Source organism: Vanessa tameamea, chromosome 22 (assembly GCF_037043105.1).
Source record: "Vanessa tameamea isolate UH-Manoa-2023 chromosome 22, ilVanTame1 primary haplotype, whole genome shotgun sequence".
NCBI lineage: Eukaryota > Metazoa > Arthropoda > Insecta > Lepidoptera > Nymphalidae > Vanessa > Vanessa tameamea.
In genome coordinates, this window is record NC_087330.1 from 2,047,206 (window position 1) to 2,067,691 (window position 20,486).

The window sequence follows — 20,486 nt, forward strand, 5'->3', positions numbered from 1 at the left end:
ACTTGCTTTGGCATTTAATGAATGTCAAGTAGTTTGTTGGCTCGGTAACGTCGGCCATATTGTTTTACATCATTATTATGTAATGGATACATTCCGTCAACTATATCGCTAACGAAGGAGGTTTAATAAGTTAAGTCTTGATTGAAAATCAACTTTGATTTGCAACTTTTCTTAGAAGTGGCATTTTGTAACATGTCTATGCTTCTTTCTAGTTATGTGTCAACATTTATATAATGTGGTATTTATATTTATGTTGTATGTTCTTGGCGGTGAAGGAAAACATCGTGACATAACCTGCATGTATCTGATTTCAATGAAATTCTACCATGTGTATCCACCAACACCCATTGGAGCATGGTGGAATGAGCTCCAATCCTTCTCTTCAAAAGGGAGAGGAGGCCTAAGCCTAACAATGGGACGTTTACAAGCTGTAACTTTGTAATCAAATATTTTTGGATTTAAATAGATTTAAGGCTACGCGGAGATCGATTAAAACATTAATGTATCTCATATTATAAACATATAAAGTGATTTAAGCAACAGTTTGTAAATGTTACCACTAGAAGTAAAATATTAAAGCTTTTTTTTATGATATAGTTTGGCGGACGAACATGTGGTCTACATAATGGTAAGTGGTCACCACCGCCCATAGACAATGGTGCTGTTAGAAATATAATGAACGGTGCATTATCACAGATACACGATTGGTTTACAGTAAATAATTTCGTTTTGAATGCTCAAAAAACAAAATCTGTAGTTTTTACCCCGTCTTGATGTAGCCAATACTACGGTGTTTTTGTGAATATCATTGGATTCCAAATCTCAGTGGAGTATTCATTTACCGTTCCTGGAGCTAGAGACTCTCTTCGGGATGTTTTTAACAAAGTAGGAATACTCACTGTTGTGTCACAATGTATTTACAAAAAATATTATGTATATTATACAGTAACTTTAATCACTTTGATAAAATCAGTGATAATCATTTTATGTGCACAAGAAGTAAGGGTAAGCTTAGAACGCTAAGTTTCCGACTCCGCAAAGTCAATAGTTCCTTCTTGGGGGCAAGGTTCTATAATAAAATTCCGCAGACATTTTTATCTTTGCCGTTTCATAAATTCAAATTATTTGTAAAAAATACATTGGTAAAGAAGGTATATTATTCAATACAAGATTACACTGATGATAAAAAAGCGTGGAGTTAATACCTAATTGTTGACTTCCAGGCAGGATACGAGTATATTACATACGTATATAATTGTATCTAACATGATTGTATTTTTAGATGTTGAAAAAGAGTAACTACTGATTTTCTTGCTGGTTCTTGTCGGTAGAATCTACATTCCGAAGCGGTGCTTCACTTAATATAGTTTGTTAAATGACGATTCAAAAGTGCTTTTAAAAAACCTACTCGAATAAAGTATATTTTGATTTTTTGATTAACCATTTCTGACAACCTTGGGAACTAAGATGTTATGACCCTTGTGCCTGTAGTCACACTGGCTCACTCGCCCTTCAAACCGGAACACAACAATACTGAGTACTGTTGTTTGGCGGTAGATGACATGATGAGTGAGTGGTATCTATCCAGACGGGCTTGCACAAAGCCCTTTCACCGAGTAAAAGCTTAGTCCATGCTGCTAAAATGCTCGTCGATGCACATGTTTTTATGTTACATTTTCTTACTTTATACCTAAAGATGTCTTGCTTCAATAATGAAAGGATGATGAGATGAATTATAAATGCAATTAAAGCATTTGAAAGTTCAGTAGTGCTTGCCCGCTGTTATACCTCAATCTTCAATTAAGTTTCACAAGATCAAATTTGTGCTACCTCTTAAAAATATTAAGTATGTACTAAATATGATGACATACACTCTTAATTTAATAGCTTATATAAAACACTCATTGCACAGGTCTATTTATAAATATATGTATTTATTTTATATTCTTGAATATATAATAATAAGAATAAGTTATTAATAATGATTACCTTATTTTGGCCAACCGCCGACTCTAAGTCGCGATGTTAAAAATAATAATAATAATAATATGGTGAGTGAGGGAATACAGAGATCACGTTTTAGTACAAGCACTTGTGCGATATTATATGTCCTGCACAGGCTCGTCTCGTTTAAGAATAGACATCATGGTCGAAATCGGTTAGGAGGACATCATAATAATGCTCCTAAGAGCATTAAATATTCTCGTTTGAAGTGAACTTGTCAATCAATAACAAAATTTGTAAATAAGAGCAGAAAAAAACATGTTTTAGTAAAACTTTCAATAAATAAATTTCGAACACTTAATATTGTAAAATAAAACGACCAGTGTGTTCGCCACGTACTGTAAGGTTATGACCGTTTTTAAATAATTAAACTGTATCATTTGTTGCTAAAAGTTGAACGCATTATGCATGATGTAATATTTTTTATCGCGAAACGGCAACGAATTTACATATTACGAAAATTTTATTTAAAATGATTTATATTTATGCGAAAAGCAATGCATTAATACTTGCGAAACTTTTAAATTGAGTTTTGGCTTTTTCCAGAGAAAAGAAAAAAAGTTTAGACGTCATGTTAGTAAAGTTAAAATCAAGTCAAAATCAAGTCGTAAAGTTGTTGTTTTATGTTGTCGTTTGTATTAGTATGTCAATGTTATTTTATAAAATACGAAGGCGCATTAACGCTAAATATCGGCTATATTAGTATGACCGACGTCCATGCTTCCTTACTTTTTTCTTAGGGTGCGTTAGATGACTAACGTAAGAATAACAACAGAAAAAAAAAACAAATTGTATTTCTTAATACACTTGGAGAGGCGCGTATTCTTGAGTGAACAGGATTTACACATTACTACGTAGAATAGCTTCTTTTGTTGCGCATCAAACAAAAACAACTGCCAATATCAATATGTCGTTGTGTTTTATTACATTATTTTTAGATAAAAAAAAATCATTGAAATGTTTTTTTTTATTTTAATTTTTCGAATACATTTTAACCAATTGTGTTTCGGTTTGAAGGGCGAATGAGCCAGTATAACCAGTAACCATTCACAAGGGGTACAACGTCTTGGTTAATATTCCTTACAGTACCAATGTATACGGTTGACGGTGACCATTCATAATCAGATGACCCATTTGTCAGTTTGACACCGTTACCGTCTTTAATTTCTGCCTTTTGATTTCCGATTCAATTATAGTCGAGACGGATCGGAATCTTAGAACACGTGGATAAAATGTCACGGGTTCACAACTTCTCATCTAAGCAAATTTTGTATTTATAACTTCATTTAACTAACGCTCAGAGGTAAAGAGAATTATCGTGAGGCAGTTGCACGTGTCGGGAGGATTACTGACTCATGAATATCCAAGTCGAAGTAGAGCAACGTCGCGGAATAACGTGCAATGCAAGCTTTATGCCTATCAGTGGAATAAGTAACAATTTTTAATTTATTAAAATTAGTATTAATAGTTTGATCACAGCAAGTTATCCTGAGAATTATCCTGTCATGACGTGCCATATAATGACAAAAAAAAAAAAAAAACTGGCTTGAGTTACAGCGTCCCGCCCGCTGACGCTGTCGAGGTAAGGACAATTTTCAAAATCATTAAGAAAAAAAACTATTTAATATTTAATTCGTTAACAAGTGTTTATTAGACGATACCATAAACAATTTATTGGATGAACTTGTTAAGGCTTCATCTGAATCTTTGCATTGTATATTTAAAAATATCTTCAAGGTAAATTGTATCCGTTCACTTGTGTATTAATGAAAGGAATTATTACTTTGTCATGTATTTCCATTTGACATCACACTGAGTTGCTACTTGATTTTTTTTTAGGAATTTGTACTTACAAATTATGCTGAGGTGCAATGACATAAGGTATTCTTTATGCTCAAACCTTAGTTGATCAGAACACAGAAGCTACACGATGCATAGATTATTCTTTGGATTTTCGAACTCACAAACAATTCTAATTTAAATATATAGGTACAATCACTTACACCTAAACATAAAGAAACAAAAGCTCATCAAAATAGATGAATACAGTTCAGATTATATATATGTAAATAATATTAAATATATGACATACATACCTACGTATATCGTAACAGCAGTGCGGATTGCTGGAACACGTGACGCGTGTGTGACTTTCATGCGATACTTGAATTCACGATATATCATTACAAAAATAAGATCTTTCATTTTTTATTAGCATTGAGATTTTTTTTTTTTGGTATATTTACAACAACAATTATAGCCTGTAATTTTCCCACTACTGGGCTAAGGTGTCCTCTCCCTTTAAGAAGAAGGTTTGGAGTATATTCCACCACGCTGCTCTAATGCGGGTTGGATATTGTGGCAGGATTTCATTGAAATTAGACACATGCAGGTTTCCTCATGATGTTTTCCTTCACCGCCGAATACGATATGAATTATAAACACAAATTAAGCACATGAAAATTCAGTGGTACTTCTAACTAACTTAACTAAACTTCTTCTAACCACTGGGCTATCTCGGCTCTTTGGTATATTTAATATTATTTTATTACTAAATAAACTCGCGCTTTGGTCCTAGGCAACCTTTAGTTATATTTGTCGTTTAATAAACAAGTTAGTTTATTTCTGTATTAATAATTAATGCTGGAAAGCCAGGCCATGCATAGTAATGCTGTTTGCGGGAAACTCGCCCGATTTGTTGTTACTGAACTAAATGAAAGTTAATGAAAGTTTATATTTAATAAGAACCCGCTTTTAAAAATTCAATAGTCGATAAAGATTTAAAATTATATTTAAATCATTGAAATAAATAAAAAACATGAATAAATACATTGATTTTTATTTTACTTTGTGATAGGGCTTTGTTCAAACTCCTGGGTAGGTACCAGACACTCATCTCGTCACATTTTCTACCGCCAAACTTAGTATTGTCGTGTTCCGGTTGTTTCCGGACTTAACGTCTTAGTTGCCAAGGTTGGTGCCGCATTTTAAGGAATGGTTAACATTTATTACAGTGCCAATGTTTAAAGGTGGTAGTGCCATTTGCCATATCTATTTAAAATTTAATAAAAAACCTTCAACTCGATGAATTACTATGTATTTCATTCTATATACGATAGTAGACCATTTAGATATTTTATTTGAAAAAAAGATCATCAAGTATACTAACAATCATTATAATCCTGTAAAATGACTTATTTTTATATTATAGAGGCAATGAGACCTGATGGTTAGTAGTAACAACCGCCCATACACATTGGCGCTGAAAGAGATATTAAACATTTTTTATTTTTTTTCGTCACCAACCTTAGGATCTCAAGGTTGATGGCACATTGGCGATGTAAGGAATGGTTAATATTTCTAACAGCGCCATTGTCTACGGGCGGTGGTGACCATTTACCAGCAAGTGCATCATTTGCTCGTCCACCTAGGATTATCATAAAAAAAAATGGTAAAAGAGCTCGGAGTTAGTATTCGTTGATTTTCATACAGGTCCCTACGTATTTCATTGTATATATGACTATTGCATGTAACTATCTATTGATGTAAAAGTTCTTGGCCCATTCTTCTTAGTAGACTTCCAGTAGTATCGGATTTAATTTATATAAAATGTCGAGTAAAAATGCTGTACATAACGTATTTGAATATAGAATAATTTAGTTTTTTCATTTATTCTAAGTTTAATGATGTCATTAAATGCTAAAATAATAATTTAATAGTTAATTCTTTTTATTTTGTAATAAAGTTAAATAGCGTACATAGTGATTGTATATCTATTCTCGTTGTGTAATGCACTTAGAAAGGATTTTGTGAAATGTAAAATATTAAGGGGCCATTGAACCCCCTCAATTTCATTTAGTGTCATTTATTTGAACAAGACAAATGAAATCTGGCATTTAATTCATTATTGCGATAAATGTGTCACGTTGCAAACTGCCTAATATATTTTCATTTTATATTTCTTTTACGAAGCCGACGAGTTCTGGTTAGTGTAGTATAATGTAATAAAAACATATTATAATAATTTGTCATAAAATACTAATAGTACTTTGTTTAAAATATTAAATATTCAAAGATTAAACATTACATCGTAAAACGTGTCGTAGTGTTTCCGCGACAGTAGTTCTCTTTTTTTGTGTAAAGTAAATGTCTAGAATGGCTGTCGTCTGGCACCGCCATTGTTTTCCAGACATTTATTTCGCGAGATTAACATTTTTGATTTAACCCGATAAGCCTTCACTCCGTGGGCTGAGTGAATGCAACTTGACGAACGAAGCCGAAAGCGCACGAATCGTTTCCCCGAAGGCTATCGCATTCGGAACGAAAACAGCTTCAGTTTATTTCAGACAGCACACAACGAGGACGTGTGGCTCTTCTTTGTATCTTTGTTATGTGTATAATAAATTATAAACAGTGAAATGCCTACAGATATTATGTCAAGCTGTCGCACCGAGCATTTCGGACAGGGTTTCAGTAAGAAAACGTGCGATGCGGAAGTGAAATCGGGTTTTTTGGTGCTATTAGGACCGGACGCGTTGAGACAAGACGTGCGCGTGGTCGTATACAGAACATCCCTAGAGCACTTCGCTGTTATATACCCGAGGAAACGTCTTTCAAAACCGATCGGGGTTGTGAACTTGAGGAACACAGCTGTCGAGAGAGTTGATACGAACTGTGGCTTTTTCGTCAGGCAAAGGGGATATGATAACACAATATCTGCAAAGTTTCTGTGTTCGGAGCGGGACATCGAAGCTTGGCTGTCCGCTTTCTCGACCACGTCTTCGCAGACGTGCCAGCAGGCGACGAGCCTGCCTGTCCTCGTCGAGACGGAGGAGAGCTAAGCCATCGATCCGTTTCGGTTCCTGTGATTTCCGTTCCTCCGATGTTTCGTGAGAAACGCCGAACGAGGTTATGTTTGTTTTGCAATGTGATGCGAAAGTGAAAGCTGTTTTTTTGCGAATGTACGAAAGTTAAGTATCCACCATTGCACCTACATGCCAGCCGGAGCTTGAAGTTCCGCGAATCTTAAACTTAATGAGAAAGTAAATGTTACCAGTTTTTAATTAGCTAACTGTCATCACATCAATTTCGTTCGAATTTCAGTCTTTCGTTCGATATTTGAAAAGTGAAACGAATTATAAAATACCGTTACAAAATGATTTACATATTGTAATGTTCCTTATTTAACAATAAGTATTTGTTTTAATTTATTATCAATAACCAGTTTTGAAATGCCAATGTGTAGATAAGGGATTGTTTGAAGGCCAAATAAAAGAGAAAAGTATAAAGGTGTGTAATATGAAAAACACGGCGGATAGAAAAATGTTCGATAAAAAGTATCTGTTCAATTATTTCATGAGGAATAAGTTCCATTTAAGAAACTATATTTATTACTTGCTACGTGTAATTTATTAATATTTTATACCTGTATACCATCTTAGCGTTTCTTAAACAACGATGGCAATTGTAGATAACGATACTTTTTTGTTAGGTTTTTTTTAGTAGTACGAAGTTAAATAAAAACATATTAAATCTATAAGAACATTCATCTCTCAGATTATAAAAAAATAGATGGAGCGTTCGAAACGTTATTGTGAAGCAAAAAAAACTAATACAGAAGCGTAACGACGTATTTTTGTTAATACGGCAAAAGTACTTGCACTTTAATTATATTTATGTTTGACGTATTCATACATTTCGCTTTTGACTTTGTATTCGCTTTTATTGCTGCACATTAATGTCGCGAGCACTCCATCAGTGTTTTGTAATTATGTATCGTTTTATGAAGTTAAATGATGTACTGTCATTAAGTTTAATAAAGAGATAGTCTCTGATATCTACACGGCACGATGTGTTTAAGTAACACTACCACAAGGTTATACGTTATAAGTACGTTGGTAACGCATGAAAAAACACTTTGTGATTTTGATTAAAGAACATATGTTATATGTATTATAATTTTTTATCTAATTAAATATGTATTTTTAATGCCAAAGAGTTCAAAAAAATCTCATTATACATTGAGCTCTTTATATTTAAAACATTGAAAAATACGTGAACTATTTTTTTTTAGTAAAACATTACGTTAAAGTTTCACGTTGAAAAAAAGCAAAGATATCTTAGTGAGAAAATAATGTTTCGGACTGTTCCGTATCTTTAAAAAAAGATAAATACTTAATACATTTAAATTAATTTTCATAATTTTACTCTTCATATTGTTCAGTCTTGTACTTTATTGTGTAAATCGTACATTTTTATAAGGCTAAGTGCCTTTTCGACCCAGATAACAGATAAATACTAAAATAGTTATAATATATTGGATTGTCAATGAGTTGAAACGATCGCAAAGATCAAATGATAAAAAGAGCATAAGTTCTCTGGTCTGGTTCTAAAAGAGTCAATAACCCCTACTTTTGGCAATTAGAACAAAATCAATGTTTTATATAATATATTACTTATTGCGTAATATTATTGGTGTTATTAATGTTGAGCTTGATATTAGTCATTTGGCAAATAAAATATGGCTTATACATAAAATTCTGGCTCTTTTAGGACCAAGTTACGGAATAATATGTATTATAACATAAGGTTAACTGATTATTCATTAAAATTGACAATTTGCAAATGTGCTTAATGTAACGGGAAAGGGTAGTCGAGGTGGTATATTTATTATAAACCTCTAGCCTTTGTTCTGAGTAGAACTTACATGAGCTTATATAAAATGTAGATGATTAATTATTAAGAAATTGTAATCATTTCAAGGCAAAATATTGATCGATGAACGAATGAATAAGACCATTGATTCGATTGAGAATCATTCAAAGTTAAAATGTTTATTCTGAAAGATGTATTCGGTACACTTACTAAATGTCAAAAAAACTGTCACTACTACAGATAATACAACAATAAACAAAGTCCGGAGACGAACCGCATATTAACTTACTGGGATTATTTTTCTTTTTTTTTTTGTACAATTACAATATACGTATGGGTACATTTATTATTCTAAATTTTGTATAGGCGATCTTTGTGATTTAAATTTTTTATTGTAACGTTCTTTCATCTTTGTTTTTTTTTTTTACTATAGAACGTAACTGTCAAACGGATGTATGGATTTGTCGCAATAAATGTGAACCATGCGGTCGTATTACTATTATATAGGTGTTTCATAATTTCTAGAAATATTTCAACTTAATTTAGGACACATTTCTACGTTTTTGGGACAATTATTTATATACCAAGCTCTTAAAAATGAGAAAATCATATATCACTTCTGCTAAAAAACAGCGGAATTTGAATGTATTACTACATTAAAATAAATGCAACCCGATCGCGGTTTAAAACGCAATCTAAATTGTTTTAAGTCTGTTGTGGCTTTTAAAATTCAAATTTAAACATGATGTAATATGGAATTTGTAAATACCTAACACATTCAAAACTAAAATATTGTTTATTTAAATATAATATTGAAGTTAAATCTATATAAGATATGTCGGTTTAACTGTATAGAAATTGTTTTAAATAGTTATGATATAAATTAATTTGATAGAATAAATAGGCCTCTATGAAAAAATACAAAATACGCGTCAACTGTTGTGGTAATCAGACAAACGGCGTCAGTCTGATATTTATACTCAAAATACCAATATATATTTATATATTTCTCATTTCAAATCTCAGAATGTACCAGAGCAATTTGAAAAACATATGCGTGAAGTAGTTTATTTTTTGAAAAAGGTTCAATAATTTGTATCAGTGATCCAATTCCGATGGTCCAAGACCATCATCGGCGAGGGTTTTTTTATACTCCCTGAACCCTTGAATTAAGACTGGCTTGTGAGCTATGCAATAACGTTTAACGCGACATAAAAATATATAATCACGAACATATGTATTGATATTAAAACAAACAGATCTCCTTTAAAAAAATAGACACAGTACCAGTAATTTATAGTTAATAGTGGCTTGATACACAAGTGACTAACATGCATTCGTCCCATATTGTGTGGGACAATCCCGTTTCCAAGTTGACCCATTGTACACAAAAACTTCAGAATATCCTACTATAATAAAACAACAATCCATGACAATTGACTTAAAAAATTGATCTTAAATTCTCTTTTATAAAATGTGAAATTTAACTACAAACTAATACTCAAACGAGGTAACTGTCTGTCTGTCCGTCTGTATGGGACTCTTTCACGGTTCAACCATTGAATTGAATTTGATGAAATTACCCCTCCTAAAACGGAACGAAGCTTCGGGCGACCAATAGTAATTTATTGGTAGAAATAAAATTCGATTGAATACTTTAGCCAAGGCATACTCAGGGTATCTTCCATATAAATATAGAAAAAAATACACTATCCATATTTGAATAGAAACGGTGACAAGAATCGTATAAATGTGTTAAATAAATATAAACACAGACTCAATGAAGCACTAAGTTTTGACTTCGACAAAGTGAATGTGTGTTTTATAAGTACGAGGTATCCGCTATAATAAAATACAATAAACATGATATTAGTCACTATAGTATAGTGTAGTAAAATATATATCATCAAAAAATACGTGTACTATTTTCTTTTATGCAGACATACATAAGTTACGCTACAAAGTCATGCTATAAAAGATATAAAAACTCACACTCTCGTAAATTTTCAGTAAGAAAGAATTGTCTTGGCAGAGCTCCCTAATGTGTTTCATGGTTTAGGTCATTCCACCCTCAGGCCAATATTTAAACTCGGATTATGCAACTCGCATACACGCCCAAGTATTACGTAGTTAAACAATACTGCGCCCACGATTAAATTTATTTAAATTAATTATTCTTGATATTAGATGCAAGGCCATTGTATAATATCATTGAAAATATTATGTATAATTTATAAGATTGTTGTATAAATTAATTATAATAGGTATATAATTTTTATTATTCGTGCCTGTGATTTATTAGGATAAATGAGAAGTATAATTTGTGTACGTTTATTAAAGTTTCGTCTTAAAACATCTCACTCAGTGTCACATCTCTGTGTTTAGTGTTGGTTGTAAGTTTACATTGTTACGTATACATATATAATTTACACTCAACTACATTCAAAACGTACAGTATGACCGCTACAATTTAAAATGAAGTTAAACATTTTTGTCAATTTTCTCTGGAGCTCTTTCACACACTCGAATATACAAGTAAAGTTAAAAAACTTGTAAAAATTCGTCATCGAACAATGTTTTGTCAAAAGTAGAATAGAATGTGTCCAAAAAATGATTAGAACGAAACTTTGCTGGAACGTTCGAGAATTTGTATTTCATATCCGAAGTTGACTTAACACAATATACAGGTTTGCAAAATCTTATGAGGTTATACTAAAATGAAGGATCAATCTTTTTTTAGAATCATCGTATTTCATCTTGTAGTTTTTCGCTTTAGATAATTTATATATCTAGACAGAGTGTCGTACTACAAAAGAACTAGAACAAAGGGGCCAACTTTATTATCTTGGAGTGCGGTGATCTACATTTGACACTCGCCAAACGTCATACAACTTCAGCGTGCGTGAACTTAGTGGCCAAACGTTGGACACAATGTTTGATGCGTTCTCAGCTTTGACAGTCTATTTATATATATATAAAGGTTAAATGCTTCCGGTTTTGTTTATATTTTGGATAACATTCTATTGTAACTAAGTATGGATCTAAATGAATAAGAAATATGTTGTCTGTATTTACATCATAATACACTAGTCTATTTATTGTAATATTTCTTGTAATCAGACTAAAATGTTAATATATTTGTTTCTGGAAACATATCTTTTTAAGTAAATAATTTTGCTACTAAATCTTGCTAATGATTAAAATTAGTTAAGAGTTAGACGTCAGTTTTTTTTTCAAGATGGATTTAGACATTTACCAATCGGGAGAAGTATCTACTTACTTATTATTATTAAATTTATTTTTACTTGTCTTAAATTATAGATTCAATGAATGTGGATTTAAACAAAATGTTGGCGTTGAAAGGGTTTTCAAAATTAAAGTGTAACATTTAAGAACGTATGTGTGATATCGTGTTCAATACCAGTTTAACGAGAATTAAATAAATTTGTTTATTTTATATATGTTCGTAAGTACGGTTTACTTATGACAAGTTAATGATAATAACTCGTAAATGTATAATAATAAGTAAGCCTTTCATTGGGATAACACATTTTTTGGATTTAACATGACAATTAAATAGATATTTATCGATTTTTCATTTTTTAATCGATTTTATGCACAGTCTGACGACATTGCAAAAAAAAAGTATAAATACTTGTAACTTATTTACTTGAGTCGTTCAATATTACAAAACTCTTCGAGATTGAAATTTTCCTCTTTCCAATAAAGAAAATCAAGGATTGTGGTTTTCGATAGGAAATAATATGAAACATTTATTTTTATTTTAAACTCTATGGCAGAGAGCTAAAGTCTACTTTAAAAAAAATGTAAATATATAAGAAATTATTGATTTGTGCCAACAAGTTAGAACTAATACGTTTCTCGTGTATTCAAAACGAATATATAAAATTATTCAATATTTAATCACAGTAATAATAATTATAGTAAAACTTCTTATGATATTAGGTATAGCTTTCGAAATTTTGACCACGTAATTTAATATTAGTCTATCTATGCGAACAAAAAATATTTTTTTTGAAGCATATTAAGATTTGTTTAATTAATGAAATGACCAAAAATTTTATTTTCTAAATAATAATGACTTGTCATTGTTTTTTTTTAATTACTTAAATAACATTGGATTGGTATTATTCAGCCAGTCCAGTTTGATGTTCCTTTCGTCGCAAATTATACATTCCCTAATAATTGACTGGTCAAGTTATGTTTTGAATTATTTATTGTTATTATCTGTATGTTTAATCCTGTCTATGGACAGCCATTTGTTTTTCTATTTGGAAAGATTAGAGAACATTAATGTGATATTATGATGGTGTGATTGTTCGTGTTATAGTTTTATAATTAAAAACGTACATTTTAGAATTTATTAAATAAAATTAACTATTGTAATTTTTGTAGTTTATCTGTACCTATGATAATAATATTAATATGAAGTATTATTCGTTGTTTTTTTTTCAATTCATTTCGTTTTAATGTCTTATGTGTGAACGTGCAAAGTATTTTCTTATTATGATCTCTAATATTAAGGTGGATAATTTTAATTGCTTTATAGTATATCTGTTTGTACAGTCTATTTCAACCACTTGAGGACAAAAGTCAAACAAGTTGTTTGTTAATTGATTATTAGCTAATCGCAAGATTTCATGCGATTAATTTAAGGTTTGTTTATTTTTATTCTTACTTCGATTGGAATAGGCTTTAGTCAAATTTATTAAACCTCTACGTAAGAGAGTTGGGCGTAACGGGTTGATTCACGAATTGCACACCTCGGACGCTAAGCTGCATCCGAGGTGTGCAAGAAAATAAAGATCGCAATGCACTCAGCCTTCATTATTTCTAAAACTTTATTTAGCACTTATGCGAATGGCAGGAGAATATTCTTATTAACATAGTTATAAGTTGTTATATTTAGATTAAAAATATATCCTATTTCATTGTCTTAGGTATGCAATATATAAAAAATAGTGACATCGTATAAACAACATTTGACATCGAATTTACGATTTTTACACAATTATTCTACACAACTTCCACGCCACATATTGTAAATTAGTAACACCTTTCATTAACAGCCTATAAATTGCCCACTGCTGGGCTAAGTCCTAGTAAGGTAAGCTTCTCCTCAAAAGGAAGAGGAGGTCTTCCTTTTGAGGAGAAGGTTTGGGGAGCATATTCCACCACGCTGCTCCAATGAGGGTGGGTGGAATACACATGTGGCAGAATTTGTGGCAGGTTTCCTCACGATGTTTTACTTCACCGCCAAGCACGACACAAATTAAGCATATGAAAATTCAGTGCTGCTTCCCTGGGTTTGAACCCGAAATCATCGGTTAAGATGCATGGTTCTAACCCCTGGACCATATCGGCTAGTAACACCTTTACGCACGTGTCATGTGTTAATAACAGCTGTGCCATGTTTTAATATAATCGGATGGACGGAACGCGAACTCATGACTGCGAAGATTAAGATAACTCAACGTTATTTCACGGTTATTTCATTATGATTATAAGAGCCGATGGATAGAACACTAAGGTTCAAATTCGTGAAAGCATTGCTATATCATATCCATCATATGCTTAATTAAGAACATCGCGAGGAAATCTCCCTATGTTGGAAATTTTGCACGTGTATATCCCCCAAACCGTACAAGACTTACTATCGTGTTGGAATAATATCAAAATACGATAACTACTGAGTTTTTTGCCGGCTCTTCTCGGCAGAATTTACATTCCGAAACGTTTGCAGTTTTACTCTCAATAAAGTTCTGTAAAATGACGATTCAAAAGCGCTTGTGAAAGTCTACTCGAATAAATGATATTTTGATTTTTATTGATGGAAGCCTGTTGCCCGTTATTTAATTTTAACATCAAGGTTTAATAAACAATATTTTTGAGTATGAGATGATATCAGACCCGGGGGCCTCAGCAAAGTCTCATTGCGGTTGCCGATTTCATGATTACTTGGTGGTAGGGCTTTGTGCAAGCCCGTCTGGGTAGGTACCACTCATCAGATATTCTACCTCCAAACAACAGTACTCAGTATTGTTGTGTTCCGGTTTGAAGGGTGAGTGAGCCAGTGTAACTACAGGCACAAGAGACGTAACATCTTAGTTCCCAAGGTTGGTGGCGCATTGGTGATGTAAGGAATGGTTATTATATTTCTTACAACGCTATTGTATATGTATATTGTCTATGGCGGTGGTGACCACTTACCATCAGGTGGCCCATTTGCTCGTCCGCCTACCGATATAAAAAAAAACACATAATAATGTTATTAATTTATTTTAAAATCGCTTAAAATAGAAATTTAAAATCGCTTTGATAATTATCGAATACAGTTACCGAGCCTCTTAGTATTCGGGTCGCTTACGCTATTATGATATCAACGGATATATTAAAACAACCTTCCTGTCTTGTTCTTAATCGGATATATTTTATCAAATTATGCATTATTGTATTGCACGTTGGGAAGCCATGTGAATGCATTTCTGCGATTGCTTTAACATGTCTAGTGTACACAGATCTATAATAACATATTAATTAGTGTTAGATTTATAATATATGTGAATATATATTATCTGTGTACTTATGCATCTGTCATCTCGAGTGACACATATCGCGAAAGCGCGGGAAAATAAGATATATAAAAATTGGTGCGCGTGAGGACGGTGTGTGTGCACTAGGGTGTTCGATCCATGTCATCATCCTCCTGCCCTTATCCCAATTTTACTTGGGGTCGGCGCAGCATGTCTTCTTCTTCCATACTTCTCTGTCGGACGTCATCTCACAAGTAACATTCTTTCTAACCATATCGTCTTTCACACAATCCATCCATCGTTTCTTGTGTCGTCCCCTACCTCTATATCCATCCACATCCATTTTCCATTCCATCCATGTATGACATTTTTTTTTTTAAAGTTTTTACACAGTCGTAATTTTACACAGATTACGAAAAAGGTAAAAAAAAATGAACTATATTATCTCGAGGGCTCTACCACACTTTAAAATGGTGTCATTTACGTTTTTACAGATCTAATAAAATAACACAAAAATCAAGTTAAAAACTAATTAAAGAAAGTCCACAAAAATCAAATAGATATTATAATTATTGACAAAAGCTTCGAATTTAAGCTTACATGTCCAAAATTTGGCATTTTGCTCTAGATTACAACCTGGTTCTAATTAAGCCATCTCTAGAAGTAGGGTCAGTTACAGCCTGTGAGGCCTCTTAAAAATTTAGAGTATTTAATCAGTTCAAAAATATCCTTGGCTCCGCCCTTAAAAGACGACTTTTGCTTAATTAAAAACCAAATCGGTACTTTAACCACGTAGTTGACAAGTAACTGTAAATTTTCTGATGGATTATCCAGTACTTATGTAAAGTCTGAGTATACGATTAGCAGAAGTAAGCCATCTTGAGTGCGCCATTTTTCCAGGTTGACGATTTGCCAGCTCAGGCGAACAGAAGCCAGTTGGTACAGCTTGGCATATCTCATAAAGATATTTTTGATCTATACTTAATTCTTCTACTACATTTTTCGACAAATCAGGTCAATTACCAGTCATCGCACAAAATGACAGCTAGTTGTTTTCCAAAGCTTGTAATTTTTCACAATATCTGCTTTTTACACTATAAGAAACGCAACTGTACTTCTTTAGTACAAAAATTACTTTGGTTACGAAGCAAAGTCAAAAGTGACGAGAGTCCGCTAAACAACTTGAAACTTGCAACAACCTAACAAATCCGGTATCGCCGATAACTAAACAGAACAAAAAAAGAGAAGATTTTATACGTTTTGTTGGCTTTATATATTATACCAAAATAGAACTTTTTTTTTTATTTTTTTTTGCGGGCAGAACCTTAATTAAAGATAATATCACCAAAAAAATGACAATTTTTAAAAATTTTGAAGATTGGTGGAACCCTAAAGATATAGGTTAATTTTATTTTGGTAATATACGATCTATAACGCAAATTTTGAGAGGTCATCCTAATGTGCACTTGCCTTTTTAATAATATTTTGATTTTAGTGTCCTTTCGAACATATTGTTATTATATTGACTAATCAAAGACATTTACTACCTTTTTCTATTTGATATATATTCCTAACAATTCTAATATGAATATAAAAAAATAATAATTGTATTCTAAAGTTGTTAATCCTGTTTGGTGGAATTATGACATAAACGCATTAAAAAATGGATATATTTCAGTTGATTCGTAAAAGGGAAATTAAGTAACATTTTTAGTCGTGAATATTGCAATAACGATGTACCCAGTTGGCGTGCTATTTTTTATCATATTTTACGTATATGGTTACGTTATTTACTACACGGAATCTATTAATTGTAGAATATTCTAAACAGACTTGTATTGATATTTTTATATATATTATGTACACTGATTATATTAGACTGTGAGCGCGACGCCAGGGTTTTAATTCTATCAAATTATCACTCTATAGCAATGGAATCGAAACGTTACCGTTCGTTTTTATTGTTCTAGTAGAACAATTAAGTTATAGTTCGGCCAAAGTTGGATTTGAATATAATCGTTCAGTCCCGAGTATATTCCGATCCAACTTCGATGATACGACTATCATAAGCGATATAAACCTTATATTAATAGCGTAAGCCGATTTTTGTCCCAGTGATTATGGAACGATAGCTGCACAACGAAAATCGATTATGGTCTCAATTTAAAGAGCTCCAGTCGTAGATGTGCAGAAAATAAAGTGGATTCTTGATTGTAATTTACTAAATCGTTATAATTTAAAAAATAATTAATTTTAAACGCCGGAATATACTAACTGGCCGGTTGGAGAGCGGTGCTACGGCTGTATAAGAAAAATAAATAAAAAGGTAAACAGAATTAAAGTAGATTGTTATCGACAGACTCTAATTCTAAATTAACTAATGCATACTATTTGACATTAAAAATTTCATTCAAAGAAAGTTCAACATTTTGGCTCCAAATGTAGATGACTGATTTGCAGTCTACAGTGAATTGAAATCAAAACAAAACCAGTCATAGGTTGTGAAATTCCTATAAAATCTTATGAATAAACGCGAATTTTCGCGGGCGACCCTGTAGTAAATTGGCAGTTACGATTAAACTGGGTTTTATTTTTGTGAAGAATAGTGAAATGGATCGTAATAGAATCTGGAATGTATTATAATCGTTATTTGTTACTAGAATTTACCTAAAAACTGTTTACCTAGTCTTGCGGCTTGCTGGATATAGAATTTCATCCGATATTTGCAGGTTTCCTCACGATGTTTTCCTTTCCTTTCCTGTCGAATTAAGGTTAAGCAAATGTTAACTCAGTAGTTATTGTCCGGGTAGAACCCGCAAACATTGGGTAAAATACATATTTCGAATCTATAAGTTCTCTAATTCGTTTATATTAAATAAAATTATCATACATATATGTATGTAAAGATACAAGCACGTCAAACTAACAACGTCGACGAAATAATAGAAAGTAACACCAAAGGCAAGGACATCACGACTGTGGAGATTAAAGAGACTAAACAATACAGGTAATAGTTCAGAAAGATTAGTAAGTTAGGGGCCATTCAAAAACGCCATGTTGTAGTTAAAAACTGGTGATGATGGTGAATTGTTTATAGCTACGTATTTAACATATATTAATTAGTAGGCTACCTAGGTAGGTACTAAGTTTCTTGATTGCAACCATAAAATTGTAGAGGAATAAAATTAGTCATTAAAACGATATTTTATAGCTGGTTAACTAACAACCAATTATTTTTCAATGCGGAAACGTAACAATTATAAAACATAAAACGAATCGGCACCACAAACAAAACAAAATGCTTCCAAAATTAACTAAATTCGCAAAAATAATGATATTCCTTATAATATTTTCGATTGTATTATTCGTTCGATCGTTCAAACCACTAACAAAAGAGGAACAAATTAGCAAATTTAATAAAATTAACGATGAAGTTGAACCTTTTAGGAAAAATTTAACCGAATGCGCTCATCAAGTGAAAGCATCACCAATTGATGTCGAGCACTTCTTGAAACGGATACCACAGTCAACAATGCAGGGTAAATGCTTCGTCGCGTGTATTTTAAAACGGAACTCCATAATAAAGAACAATAAGATCGTCCAGGAGAATCTTTTAGAAGCAAATAAAGCCGTTTATGGAGAAGACAGCGAAGTAATTTCAAGGCTCAAGACAGCTACAATGGAGTGTAATCGTGTTATTGAAGGTATTTTTGAAATCTGTGAATATGCTTCTGTATTTAACGACTGTATGCATATGAAAATGGAGCATATTCTTGATAAAGTTACGATGGACCGGCGGATGGAGGCGTTAGGACAAATGACGACAGATCCTGATATTTGGACGGACGAAGAAGATGAAATACTGAAATTGGTTAGGGATGAACTTTGATTTAGCTGCTAGTATTGTAGATAAATTTAATAAAATGTGTTCATGATCATGAGTGTGATTTTTAAAATAATAAAGAAGACGAACGTTATTTTGTGACGAATATTTTTTATTGCCAGTGAATAATTGTATAATATAAAATGTATATTTTCATATTTTAATAAAATTTGAGGAGAAGAAAGAATGTAACAAACAATATATATAAATATATTGTTTGTTACATTTTTATCCGATTCGTTCAGGTTTCACGATGTTTTAACACAAATGAAGCAAATGAAAATTCTTGAGTGCTTGCCCAGACTTGAAACTAAAATCTTCGGTTAAAATTTCGATGTTCTAATTTCTGGGTCATCTCAGCTATTTTATTTAGACTATAACATATTTTTTCAATACGGTAATTCCAGTGTAGGTACCATAATGAATTATCTATAGCAGAAATATTGTTATAGAAACCACAATTTAATAGTAAAACAAAATATGATAAAATTGTCTATGTATCTAAATCTCATTATGTCGGAATCTATTCAGACACATAATAATCTATTATCAGAGTGTTTATTAGTTATAGGGTCTATGTCGGTAGACTTTGCAGTAATAATCGGTTTATAGTGTAATTAGTAACTAAACAAGACTTTCTTAGTCTTGTTTACAATCTATCAATAGTGATAAATATACAACTAATTAAGTAATTTTACGCAATACGTTCGCTAACAGACAGACATAAAGATGACGATGTTTTTGATTAAATTGTGCTTACTGAAAACTTATTACTTTTTCAAACATTATTTATTTTATAGAACATGTAGTATGCGCCTGCATACTAACGTATTTTTGTCGGTTTTTATAAAAATATACGCTTGTCAAATAATTCTATTATTAAATTTTGAAGTTTTAGTTTAGTGACTACCACGTTTAGTTGATAATTATAATTCTATAATATACATAATTTTATTGTTTTTTTTTTATTACAATATGTTTGTCCACGCCACCTATAATTTCTCTACTTTAAGTATTATGATAATAATTACAAAAATGAAAGTGTTTCTTGTACTACGCTAGATGGCGTTTATAACTATTTGTATTAATAACAGAGTATGAATAATTAAGAAGTTCACAAATTCAGAATGAAATAACGTTATCTTTATGAAAAAAACTGAAATAACATTAAAACGTTAAATGACGTATACCACAGAGTGCATAACCGCTACGTTTTACTCTTTTCTTTAGCAAAGAAGTATAAGTAAAGACTATATACTCTTTATTGTAGTTGTATATTCTGTGGTCTTTCTCTTTACACTTTGGTCAAGTTTGGTCTTTCGCCATTACAATTAGAATTAGTATTAAATTCAGTATCAATCAGTAATCTGTACAATCAGTAATTTGTATAT

General features: G+C 31.8%; 1 protein-coding gene across 1 annotated transcript; it reads left to right on the plus strand.

Moving 5' to 3' along the window:
* The first annotated feature begins 18,478 nt into the window (after positions 1–18,478).
* On the plus strand, positions 18,479–19,197 carry LOC113402268 (uncharacterized). The gene has a single exon (XM_026642461.2). The coding sequence runs from the start codon at positions 18,511–18,513 to the stop codon at positions 19,099–19,101; it is 591 nt and encodes a 196-aa protein (XP_026498246.1). The 5' UTR covers positions 18,479–18,510; the 3' UTR covers positions 19,102–19,197.
* Positions 19,198–20,486: the final 1,289 nt, after the last annotated feature.

Coding starts and splice junctions, on each gene's coding strand:
- LOC113402268 (XM_026642461.2), top strand. CDS start 18,511: ATGCTTCCAAAATTAACTAAATTCGCAAAAATAATGATATTCCTTATA.